The 13,832-nt window shown below is 38.6% G+C and overlaps 1 protein-coding gene across 1 annotated transcript in view; it reads right to left on the reverse strand.

Moving 5' to 3' along the window:
* The window catches only part of Rit2 (Ras like without CAAX 2), a 326,989-nt gene extending 314,950 nt beyond the window's left edge, over window positions 1-12,039 (reverse strand). The window contains exon 1 of the mRNA XM_005355850.3: window positions 11,793-12,039. Within this exon, the coding sequence (XP_005355907.1) occupies window positions 11,793-11,895 (103 nt within the window). The 5' untranslated portion in view covers window positions 11,896-12,039. The remainder of the gene's footprint in view (window positions 1-11,792) is intronic.
* Between the last annotated feature and the right edge of the window lie 1,793 nt (window positions 12,040-13,832).

The raw sequence follows: 13,832 nt of genomic DNA on the forward strand, positions 1-13,832 counted from the left end.
TGGTCACAGTGAGAAATAAGCAAGAATTGAGCTGGGGGACAGATTGTAAGGTCAGAGAAATAAAAAGGATTTTGTGGGGTATGAATGAATAGATGAAAAAGTTGACAGTAGATCAGATAAGCTCTCATTAACACCAAACCAGAGGAAAGGGAAAAGTAGCTGAACGAAGAGGCAGGGCCAAAGAAGAAAAACCCCCAATCCAGGGAGAAATGTTGATTGTGATTTTTTACCATTTCTTAGTTTGTTTCTTGGAAGTTTGTAATAGCAGTAACTATTGTGCCTTCCAAATAAATCTTGCCCTCTTAATTTTAGAGTTTCTTCTGATCTGGGAAAAATGATGCCTTGCTGTAATCTCTGTCCGCTGGTCTCAGATCTCCCCCACTCCTGCTTTTGTCATACAACTTACAAATAGTACAGAGGTTCTGTTCTTCACAGGACTGCGGTTGTTTGTTTTGATTTTGTTTTTGTTTTTTGAGGCAAAGTTTCTTCGTGTAGCCCTGGATGTACTGGAATTCGTTCTGTAGATCAGCCAGGACTAGAACTCACAGGGATCCACCTGCCTCTGCCTCCCAAGTGCTGGGATTAAAGGCTTGCGCCATCACTGCCTGGTCCTACCTCAGTTATATTCAGTGTGAAACAAAAAAATAATTTGCTAAAATATTAATAATCCCCTTAAAATTAAAACAGTCAAAATTGACAGTATTCTATAGGCTTATGCCCCAAGGTTCACCAAAGACTTTCTTCCCCCACACCACACCCCCAACCTGGGAACTAGTTTGGGAAATAAAATGTGAGTGGTTTTCAGTTTCATATGCATTTGTATGCAAGACATTCCACCCTCTGGTTTAAAAGAAATATGCACAATATGCCTCTACATTATCTGCTGACTTAGGATCATTTGTCATAGCAGAGCTCCTCCGCATTGCTAACAGATTTTGTCCACAAGCTTACCCTGGCCTCTATAAGCCACTAAGCATTCTGAACGTAGGTGCCCTTTATATGTCCAAACTGTCACCCAGAATCTTTCATGCTTGCTTGAGAGAGTTGTACACAACCAATGGCCTAATCTATGTTTATACACCACTGTTGTTTTCTGATATCAGTTTTCTTCTCTATGACTCTTTGTATGCAAATTCTGAAGTATCATTTAGTTTTATTTTAATACTTGCACCCGGTGTCTTAGGCTTTAAATTACTTCAAAGACAGAAGAAAGAAATTAAACTTATAAATATTTTTGAGGATTTATTGCCACAAATATCATAAAAGAAGGAAGATCCTATAAAATTTATTTCCTACACTCTAAGAATTTATAATCAAGATGGAAATATACAGTCTAAAGAAATAGCAAGTTAAATAAAAATTCAAAATTTAAATAACATTTTAAGACCATATATCAGATTCCAGAAGAACCTGTGCAACTATAAATACTGCTGAAAACAACAATAAATCATAAAGAATGTGTTTAAAAGAGAGAATATATTAAACCCAAAAAGAAAGAGAACCTGGGCAAATGGATGGGCGTGAACAGCTGGAAGGAAGGTGGAGGGAACGTTCCCAAGGGCCACCTCAGGAAACACTATCACGGGACAATGTTTGAGCCTCGGTTCTGAGGCTTCCCATCGCTGCCTTCCTTCAGTCTCCCTTTCAATCCCCTCCTGATCACTGCTGACTCCTGGCGGTGTCTCAGTCCAGCTCCTACCTGCCTGCTCTCTCCATCCTGCACAGCAATGCCATCTGACAGGGCAGATCTCCCCCAGCTGACTGGCTCTCAGGATGCCCGTTTTGACAATTGACAAGAAGCCACTTTTGATTCAGTTGCCAGAAGCCCTGCAAGCTTTGGGTATTGATTTATTGACAGTGTGGGTGTGGGCACAGTGTAGGGGTGGCCATGCTGAAATGCAGAGAGAAGAAGCAAAGTAGCATGCGGGGTAAACAGGCTAGCCTTGTATGGGGAGCGGGGAGCAAGTAAAAGCTGGGATGTAAGGGGAAGAGTTAAAATATGGTGGGTGGAGACAAATTTACTAAAGTCATAATTCCAAATGAAAATGTACACAGTGTTTCTAAATAATCTGATTTTCCCGCTAGGGGAAAACAAACAAAAAGAACTCCGTGTGCCTATAATTTACTAGTTTTCTTGCAAGAACAAGGGAACATTTTATTATTTAATATGTATGAAAACAGCAAAAAGACTGGAAAGAATAGTTCCGGTCCATATTCACACACAGGTACACTCTACTAAAAATCAGGACGTCTCCAAGACTTTTTTAAATGGTTGTTGTTAAATCCTTCTTCTATAAGTAGTGGGGTGTGTGTGTGTGTGTGTGTGTGTGTGTGTGTGTTGTGTGTGTGTGTGCACGCACGCATGCGCGCGTTTGCATGTGTGTATGTTCCAAGTAAATTGCTGTAAAGGAAGAGTTGCTTCCTAGAGTAACTAGCAAGCCACAGTCATTATTGTCACTGAAATTACCACTCATAGAAGAAAGCTGAAGGATATCAATATAAGGTTATAGAGAGCAAGAGAATAGAGCAGCTCAAAACTCAATGGCAGATCCATAACATCCAATCCAAACTGTTTTCCTAGAACTCGTATGAAAGATATCATTACCTGCCCCATGCTACAGAGATAAACACATTTAAGGTGTGGAAGGGAAAAAAGAGAAGGGGAGGAAAACGCGAGGGAGGACTGGGAGGACAGGGGAAAAGGGGATAAATAAATAAGGAAGAAAACAAAAGAAGGAAGAAATGGAGAAGGGAGGGAGGGAAGACTGGGAAGAAGGAAGGCAGAAGCTTTAATGAAGGTTTAGCATTCTGATAATAGCACACAGCTTATAATTAATATTTTCCTATGTAATCTACACTGACAACTCTGAGATAATTTTAAATAAGCCATTTTGAAGAAAATGGAGACTTAAAGGGTTTAAATGGACTATGTAAAATCAATTACTGTTGAGAGTAGATAATAAAAAGTGCATTTACCCATTTATGTTAAAACTGTCACACATCCAGGTGGTAGTGGCTCACACCTTTAACCCCAGCACTTTGGAGGTAGAGGCAGGGCAGATCTTTGAGTTTGAGGCGAACCTGGTCTACAGAACCAGTTCCAGGACATCCAAGGCTACACAGAGAAATCCTGTCTTGAAAAACAATAATTACAACTCAACACCTAACTATGTCCCTAATTTTTCTCTTAATTATCTATGAGAGACAGTCACTGTAAGAGCCGTTGTTGCTCCCATTACAGTCACTGCCCATCACTGGTGACACTCATCTATTGGGTAACAGAAAGCAGCGTGGCCTGTTACAAAGATCTATCATCCAAGATTCCAGAAAACTATGCTGTGAAGGCTGTAGCTGAATGGTTGGTTAACCTGACAAATGACTCTGCCTCCTCTCAGTTCCATCACTTCCAGTGTGACACCTTGACCTTTCTCTCACTGTACATGTGACTTTGCAATTCTTCTTCTGTATCATTTTATTTATGTCCCTATGTGTAGGGCCAAGGTTGAATCTCATTCTTAGTAATACTTAAAGATTTTTACTTCTCTCGGAACATCTCCATACTCCCTGGATTCCTCTTAAATAATGAAACAAGAAAGATAGTCTCCACATGTAACTTTCTCTCCATATATATTTTATAACTTCATTATATATGTACATATATACATATGAGAGAGAGGAGGTCAAAATGGATAGATAGATAGATAGATAGATAGATAGATAGATAGATAGATAGATAGATAGATAGATAGATAGATAGATACGTACGTACGTACATACATACATACATACATACATACATAGATACATCGATACATAGATAGATACATAGATAGATAGATAGATAGATAGATAGATAGATAGATAGATGATAGATGAAATACTATGAAAGAGATGTCAATACTTAATAGATTTAAATCTGCCTAATATATTTAACACACTGTTTTCTTCACTAATCCTGTTACTTTCAGTAAGTTCTCATTTTGTCAGCTACTTGGTTATCCAACCCTGTGATTGTCACCCTTTCTCTATGTATTCAGGCCCCCAGAATTCCCTCAACAAACCAGATGTTCCCCTTGCTATCTGCCTCTCACATTTCCCCATCCCATTTAAATGAGGGTATCATTACCTGCTGTTAGGATAGGATGTTGGATTTTTCAGCTTTGATGCACATGTTCTACTTGATGTCTAGAAGACATCTGAGAAGATGCAGCTGCTTTTAGGTAGCAGGTGCATAGCACCCTCTCCCCCCAAAATGGAGCTAAACCCTTCAATACATGCACAGGCATTTGGGTTTTTCATTTAATCACTATGTATCTTTGGGCACATTGTGAATTAATTTCAACATAAGCCTTGATCCTGTCATACATAAAATGCAGATTGCTACAGTTTCCTCTCAAGATCAAGGTAAGCCACATGTGAAGGCTGGTGGATGTGCTAGGCTATGGGTCATGCCAACAGCACACTGTCGGAATGTTAGAGACCACCAACCCATGAGAGGCTTAGGGACTGATACAGCCTTGTGCCAATCATCTAATATAGGCATCAACCAGCACTAACTCTCTCTTTCATAATTTTAATCTCTGCAGAGTACATGTTGTCCTGGAAATAGTATCAGATAATACCTTTGACCTGAATTGTTTCCAAACATCATTTGAGAGAGAGGATATCAGTTTTCTGTTTCCCCGTGAGCTTTCTCTGAACCTTCTGACTGATTCGTGTGACAGCACTGCAGTAACTGGTGGTCTGCGGGGCCATTAGGGTAGCACGACTGAGGGTAAGGACAGAGGCTTAAAATCTTTTTATTTTCCCCTTACTTTTTCCTATTCCTTGGCAGAATCCACAGCATCACACATGGTGATGATATGACAGCTGCTTGGCTTTCTTAGACACAAAGTTTCACTTAAAAGGTTTAACACTGGGCCATAGGGTCATGAAAGATGTACTTGGCTTTTTTCTGTTTCTTTGATATGTCAGATACTAGCTCAATGCTACCAGTTTATAGGAACTCACTGAGGTTGAAAAGATTCTTATGCGTGTTGCCTTCTGATAACCTCAGAACATATAGTCCTTGATTTTCTTTTACAAAAATCTAGTACATAAAATTATGGATTTAAAATCTACTATGTAAAACTATGATTTTACAAAAGAGAGAAATTAAAAAAGGATGTTGGAGAATATATTTGCCTGGTTTACAAACAAGCTTTTATTTTACAATGTCATAGTTATAGTAATTCCTAGTTCTCTAATGCTTTTGTATGTATGGGTCTTTTGTCTTAATATATTTGGGGACATATACACATACATATATACATGTGTGCACATAGGCATGTATACGTGTGTGTGTGTGTGGTGTGTGTGTGTGTGTGTGTGTGTGTGTGTGTGTGTGTATTCAGTTGCCTAAGATCTAGTCCAGGAGAGATTTTTCCCTGCTTGTCCTAGAATACACTAATTTATAAGACCTCTTCCTGAAACATTGTAATGTCTAAATTCCTTCTCGGCCTTGCTTGTGTTTTACTGTCTGCTAAATTATGTTTCTCATCATTCTCCACACTGTTTCTTCTCAATGTCACAAGTGTCCTATTCATCTTGCAATGCACAAACGCTAGCTATTGTAACATGTGCTTAGCTATCGTATCCAGATATAGACATCCTTGAACCTGAACTATCTGCACCAAAGATCTATTGTTACTTTGTATTATGTATCATTTTTCCTCCATAAAATGGGTATACAATGTCCAGAACATTGTGAAAAATCCAAGCCATGAATAAATTATCTGCCTTCTATCATGTTTCATACAGACTTCACATTTGAAATACACATTAAGACATAGTTTCAACAAGACAACTTCAAGACCTGTGCTATCTGTTCTTCCCATTCAATTGGCTGGAAACAATGTCACTAGAAAGCCTAAATTGACTTCCTTTTTCCTGTTTCTGTGCGTTCTTATACCAATCTCTGGATATATGTCTCAACTTCATCTAAACTCAGTAGATAACATACAGGATTGATTGAATTATTCTATTATCAAATAGTGTGAGAATGGTATTATATAGTTTAGAAAACAAGATACCAATGCTGTTGGTTAGCATCTGCTCATGTCTGCACTGGGTGAGTTGCTTTCACACACAGTGGGAAATCAAACAGCAGTCCAGCACACTAAGACACAGGAGCAGAATCACTGATCAAATCATAAAAGATGATAAAAGTCAATGCTTAGTCAGATGGAGGAAGAACAGAGATGAGAGCAAGAAAAGAGATATATTGATTGAAGGAGCCATTATAGGGTTAGCAGAAACATGGCTCTAGAGAAATTCCCAGGAATCCACAAGGATGAACCCACCTAAGACCCTAAGCAATAGAGGAGATGGGGCCCGATCTTGACTTGCCCTGTAGTCAGACTGATGATTATCTTAAATATCACCATAGAACCTTTGTCCAACAACAGACGGAAACAGAGGCAGAGACCCACATTGGAGCACTGGCCTGAGCTCCCAAGATCCAGTTGAAGAGTGGAAGGAATGAGAATATGAGCAAAGAAGTCAAGACCATGAAGAGTTCATCCACTGAAACTGTTTACCTGGGCTAACGGGAGCTCACCAACTCCAGCTGGACTAGGAAGGTACAGTCATAGGACCAAACTAGTCCCTCTGAATGTGGTTGACAGTTGCCTGGCTGGGGCAGACTAAGGGACCACTGGCAGTGGCACCAGGATTTATCTCTACTGCATGTACTGGCTTTCTGGGATCCTGTTCTCTTTGGATGTATACCATGCTCAGCCTAGATATAGTAGGGAGGGCCTTGGACCTTCCACAAAGCAATGTGCTTACCCTCTCTTAGGATTAGATGGGGGTGGAGTGGGAGGGTGTGTGGAGGGAATGGAAGGAGGTGAGGGAATGGGAATTTGGATTAGTATTTATATTTTTATTAAAAAATCTAATAAATTGAAAGAACTACTTAGTAAAACTCTTCTACTACAGCTGTGATATTTTTCTTTTTCTAAATTAGAAGAGAGCATTAAGAGCCCTATGACAAAAAGAAGCCAAGAAAGTCCATGGCACACCTCGAGCCCATTGGCCTATCCAATTTTTCTCATTTCTTTACTTTCAATTATACTTACAATGCATGGCACACATGGGCTTTTGTTCTACTCTCATTGCTGTGACATCATCAGATCCAAACATGCCAGCATTTTATCAGCTCTTTTAAATAAATAATAGGCTCATGCATATTCATTAATTATTCCTTTTTCTCATTTTATATTTTAATTATCTTCTCTTTTTTAGATTTTTCAGATTATAATTACATAATTTCCCCCTCCTTCTTTCTCCCTCCAAACTTTCCTTGACCTACATCAAATTCATGACCTCTCTTTTCATTAATTGTCACTGCATTCACATATGAATATACATATACATATATATTCCCAAATACTTAGTACAACTGCCAAGTCTGTATAATGTTACTTATCTATATATATTTTCAGGCCTGGCTATTCGTTACTGAATAAGCAATGTGTGTGCTCCTCCCAGGAGAAGACTACTTCTCCCGTTCTCAGCACTCCTTGGTTACCTGTAGTTCTTTGTGTAGCACTTGATAACTTTGTAAGCAGTTCCCTTATCATGAATTTTATGTTTATTAGTGTGAGAACAGTTACTAATGCATATGCAGCCACATGGTGGGTAACTCCCAAGATACCTTCTTACAAATGGGTCATTTGCCGTTAAGATACCTTCTTACAAATGGGTCATTTGCCGTTCTGCAAGCATCACAAAGAGAGTCAGCATGAACTTGCATATGCCTAATATACACCAAGAGTATATTATATATACATGTGCATATATTAAATATGCATTTTAAATAATCAGAAAAGTAAACGATAATAAAATATATAAGCAAGGGCTGAGAAGACAGATCATCAGATAAGGGTACTAGCTGCCAACTCTGAGGACCTGAGTCAGATCCTCAGGATCCACGTGGTGAAAATGGAAATTAGACAACCCCATGCTGTTCTCTGACCACCACACAAATGCTGTGGCATCACACAGACACACACACAATGGATGAATGTAAAAACTTAAAAATACCTGAGCTATTAACAAAGTAATAATTATCATCATCATGTTTTATGCACTGTTAATAATTCCTATATGTATCATTAATATATATTCTATATCCCAGCATCAGCATAAACACATGGGTGTGAACGGTGCTGTGATATTAGGATGACGACATCGCAAGGGCTATTTAGCTCCATTATAATCTCATGGTACTATCACCACTGAGCAAGAGTGACAAGACCATGTTTGAGACACTCAGTGCGATGTATGTAAATAGCATGTTCGATCATGCCATGCTGAAACAAGCAGTGCACTCATCATTTCATGCTTACCCTGTTTACTTTTGCTTGATTGTTTTCCTGTGTGGCAAGAGCGTCTAAAAGTACTGGCTTCACAAAACTTCAGATACAGTATGCTATCATTGCCTGTATTCTTCAGAGCACATTAGTTCTACAGACTGACCCCTACAAACCTTCTACTTTACATGACTATTGTGTGGTCCAGCTTTCTCTGTGCCATCCTCTGCAAAGCCAATGGTGGAAAAGTACAACAGTGTGTTGAAGGTATGTTCTAGATACAAATCATCTGCCTCTTCAACTCCCAATTGCTCTATCATTTCCATAGGATGAAGATGGTTTCTATTAACCCCTGTTTTCTCAGCAGTTGGAACATTAGTGAACAATATTATAATGTGACACTTAATTATGTAAATATTCAAGTGTTTTTATATTATACAGATTAAATGTTGTATAATATTAATTACATCAATTCAAAATCAGATTTAGAGTTCTGTTGTAGAAAATTAACAGTTATTTTTATAATTTTCATGGAAAATATTGCACTAATGACAGCCCTATTTTCTTTTTGACGGTGAGTGATAAAAGTCTTCACTTTCCTTCCTGGATTTATGAAAAATAATGCAGTAGTCAGATGAAGTGACTTGGAACTCTGTGTTTTATTTTTCTTTAGGTACAGTTGTGGCATGATTTTTCAATCTATTAATTGGACATGCAATTGTGAGGAGAAAATGTGAGCATCTAATATATGTTGCCTACATCCCTACTGCTGGGTTCTTCCTAGATTTCTGCTTCCTTCATGTTTCCCCACTGGAGTAGCCACTGAAGGTCTGTGCATAACACATACTCAATAACCTTGCCTGGTCACTTAAAGTTTGAAATTTTCCCGCACAACACATTGGTTTGCCTACTTATTTGTCTTACAAAAACCGTTATTTCAGCAAAGTAACTAGTGGTTTCAAATGTTTTGACTCACAGTATATTTTAGTAAAACAGGGATTAAAAAACAATGTAATTTCTCAATAAAGAGAAAATTCTCTAAGATTTTGTTCATTTAATAATTTTTGTGACAGTATATTGATTTCCTTGTCTTTGATCAGGGATGACTCTGACCTTATGCTCAGAAATGGAAATAGATAAGAATTGTATGTCATTCCCTTAACTTTTGGAGAGGGCTTCCTCTCAAACATCCCTGCACACGGCATAATGGGGCAGGCTAGACAGTCTCAAGAAATTCCTCTATTAATTTAAATCTTCAGTCATATGAAAATGGCTTTTAAAGACATTTTAGTTTATTTGAAAGCAAACATTTTGACATTTAAAAGATTAGTAATGAAATTGATGATGAATATTTACATACTGAAAGCCCCAAATAAACTCGAGAAGCTAGTTCAAGAGCAAGCTCTGATTCCATCATTGTGAAGGCCAAAGGAAATTCTGTGATGGAAATTTTAGTATGTACAGTATTTCCTGAAGTTTTATCCAAACATATCATTTCAGAGAAATCACAGGACTATCTTCCTTTATCCCTCACCTTCTCTAAAGACTAGCTGCCTGATCTTGTCTGCATTACACCAGAAATGTTTTTGCTCCATCTTTGGTGAGAAATGTATTTCTTTTGTGTAAAGTGAAGATAAAAGCAATTCAGACTGTTGAAAATCTCCAGCTATTGGGACAGTCAGTAAAATCTAACAGGAAGGAAGGTCAGATAGACCACTATTATATACATAAGGTTACATAGTAAATGGCCTACTGGAGGCTGATACTGACACTATCTTTAGTTCCATGCTCCAGGTCTAAGACCAGGAAACAGATTGACAAGTTACTCTCTTTCCATGCCCCCAGGTCCTGTAGAAACAAAGTAACATCAGCTGGCGCACAAATGACTTGTGGATACCCAGACCTCACCATGTCTGTCTCGGTTCACATGCTACCCGAGAAAGACTCTCTGACACTGACATTTTTCAACCTCTCCTCTAATACGCTCTTTCATCTCTCCTCCTGCTCTGTCTCTTTCTGTCTCTGTGTAGCTCAGTCTTTCTCAATCCTTGCAAAACATAGCCTGGTTTATGTACATTATAACCTTTTCTAGCTTCTCATTAAATCTACACATTCATTTTTCCCTCTTATGCCATTGCTTACTTCAACAGAAAATAAACTATTTTTAAACTCCTCATTCATAAAGTTATTAAGTTTCCATACCATGCTTCTTTCCTAGATGGCATGACTCCCCTTTCTGTGACACAAGCTTTGTATCACTTCTAGACCTACCTTACCCCCTTCTCCCCTTCAGGCTATTTCATTTTTGTATAAAAAAGAGACTTCTGTCTTTTAATATTCTTTATGACCTCTTTATATTTCCTGTACACTATAATTATTCTTTCTCCCTCCCTTGACTTCTCAGCTTTTTCAGTCTTGTTAGACGTACACCAAAGCTACTAGCTTGTTCCTTGGTCCTCAACTTTGAATTTTATTTCCATGAAGGAAAATGCTGAATTTCTTTGGTAATATTTGTCTGGGCTCACTATTCATAAATACATGCCCCCAGTGGGGATCCTCTTATGTGTATATGAAGTACTGTATTATCAGCTCATACCTTAACCATGACCAAGCTGTGAGACTCAGCCTGAAGCATCGCTGGGTGACTGCTCATTTAGTTTGTTATAGATGGTGTGTTACGCTCCCATAGAAACAAACCATTGCCTGCTATGCTATGCTATGCTATGCTATGCTATGCTATGCTATGCTATGCTATGCTATGCTATGCTATGCTATGCTATGCTATGCTATGCTATGCTATGCCAGCCTGGATTTCCAACTCTTCCTCTCATTACCACCTCAAATGCCTTCTCACAGCTTTCCATTAATTTGCTTAACCACAAAGCATGACTCGATTACCCTGCTTGCCTCCCACAGAGAGAAACATTCTTTTTAAACCACTATTACTTTCCAAATCCAACTTTTTATTTAAAAAAAAAAAAGCCTATGCATGCAATGGCAGACACAGAAAATCAGACTCCTCCTCAAAACACAAGCAAACAAAGCCCTTCCAACAACTAGCACCAAAACTACTAGGATGTACCTGTGTTTGTAACTGCCTCTTTAACTAAAGAGGCACAGAAATCCTCTTTTAATTTGTGTATTTATGAGAACAGTAGAAAATTTCTCCCGCATGAGTTTGTCTAATATATTTCACATCTAATGTAAAGACCAAGAAACCCAGAACAAATATTACTCAGCATGAAATGAAAGAAACAAATTATCCTCTTAAAGTTCTACGCATTATGACTGCTCTCTCCGAATTCTCCTGACTCGGGAGCTTCCCCTTAAGTCTTTACTTTTAATCACCCTGCCAGATGCTCTTCTGTTAGCTGCCATGGTCTACACAGCAGCCTCTATGCAGATTCCCTCCTTCCCCGGCGGCTTTTGAAAACTTACCGCTTTTACCAACGCCCCCTGCGCCCAGCATTACCACCTTGTACTCTCTGGACCCGCCTGGTGAGCTGCCAGGGCAACAGTGGGCTTCATTTTCTACTTCCATCTTACCCAGGGGAACGCGAGGAGAAAAAAGGAAGAAAAAGTCACCCGTGTCAGGTGCTTGCTCAGATAGTAAACAACTCTAAAACTGTGTCAAAGGAAAGCTGTAGTGCATGACAAGAACCATCAGCGTCGGGCTGCCTGCTGGTCCTCTGCTGGAGCGGGTCTCATAGCAACCACTTCAATTGCTTCCAATAAAAATCTGGCTTTACCTCCCCCTCCCTCTGATCCTTCACCGTTTCACATCCCCACTGATCTCACTTGCTCATTCTGGTTTCTCCTTTCCCTCTGTGTTCTATTTCTCCATTGCTCTTTCTCAGTTTTCCTCTCTCTTTTCTCTTCTGGGTGCCCCCCCTCCCAGGCTGCAGGAGCAAGTTTTTAGATGCACACACACTTGAGCTCATTCCAGACTGAGGGGCTATAATAGAGAGAGTCTGAGCCTTAAGAAGAGATGCTGTCTCACTAGCTGACTTCTGTTACTGCAGCTTCAGAGACATTATTTTATTTTAATCAGAGTCAATTACTTGAACATTTTCTGTGAATTGTATCGGAGCTATCTCTCGAGATCTGCCCTTACATGTCTCATTTTGGAAAAAGGGGCGGCACCCATACAAAAAAAACCAACTCTGGGAACATAAGGGTGAGTCTTTAGTGTTGTTGGGATAATGCCTAAGAGGAGTTGCTTGCTCATTGTGTGTGCAGTGGAGGTCCTAACATAGGGGATAATTAAATTAGCTCATTGCCACGTCTGAACATGGATCATTCTTATTTATACCAAGTCATTAGAAACAAAGTGGATTATATGACTCTGGCAAGCATGGAAGATATACAATAAATATGTTTTTATTAAAATGGTTGCATATTAAATCATAGAAGAATCTAGGCTGTTCTTCAGAAGGTCAAAGTCTTTCTCATCTGAATTCTTATAGCCTTTTCCATTGTGATCTTCTAAAACATGAAAGTCTCAGAATAGTTTCAATAATCTCTACTTATCAGTCAGATCCTGTCCTTCTGTAGAGGCAATGGCATTCTTCATATGTTAGGCTTCTTGTTGAAGTTGACCTTGGAGGATGTATCCAAGTGTTTCGAGTACATTGACTTGTCTTTCTAATTTTTAAGATCCTCCATAAAGAAACCATATATTTGGTTTTTAGAGACAGGGTTTCTCTGTGTAACAGCCCTAACTGTCCTGGAACTAGCTCTTGTAGACTAGGCTGATCTCAAACTCACACAGATCTGCCTACCTTTGCCTCCCGAGTGCTGGGTTTAAAGGAGTGTGCCACCACCACTCAGCTAATTATATTTATTCAATTCTGTATATCACTATAGTGTGCAATGAAGTAAGGGGCACAGGATAAGTGTTTGGTACATTTTCCTGGTTGTGTTCAGTATATTTTCTCAGCTATGGCTGAGAATGCCATAGCCAAGAGCTCAGATTCTGGGGCCATGTGACTTAATTCTCAAACAGGCTCAGTCTGATTCACTCAACTGATTTTTCAACAAAATGATATGTGAAACCCTACATTCTCAATCCAGGCATACATAGATATATAATATCACATTATTTTGGTTTTCTCTTGAAGCATAATGCTGACAGCTAATTTTATAAATATATACTAGGGAAAAATATCTTCTAATGTGCTTATCCAAGTACTTAAGTCTTTTTTATTTTCTACTTATCTGTCAAGATTTCATTTATTTTATTGAGTTCTAAGAATTCTTTATATATTTTGAATGTAATCCTTTTTTGCATCTTACTGATGCATCTTCATTGTATACAGATTTTTTTATATAATATTTTCAAGTCTTTCGGCCATAATCAGCTCCTTTCTTCCCTGCCTTTGATATCTTCCTTTTTCTCCTCCCTTCCTCTAGTCTTTTCTCTTCTTTCATATTATTATATATAATATACATACATATATACATATATATGTACTCCCT

The sequence above is a fragment of the Microtus ochrogaster genome, chromosome 18 (assembly GCF_000317375.1).
Source record: "Microtus ochrogaster isolate Prairie Vole_2 chromosome 18, MicOch1.0, whole genome shotgun sequence".
NCBI classification, from domain to species: domain Eukaryota; kingdom Metazoa; phylum Chordata; class Mammalia; order Rodentia; family Cricetidae; genus Microtus; species Microtus ochrogaster.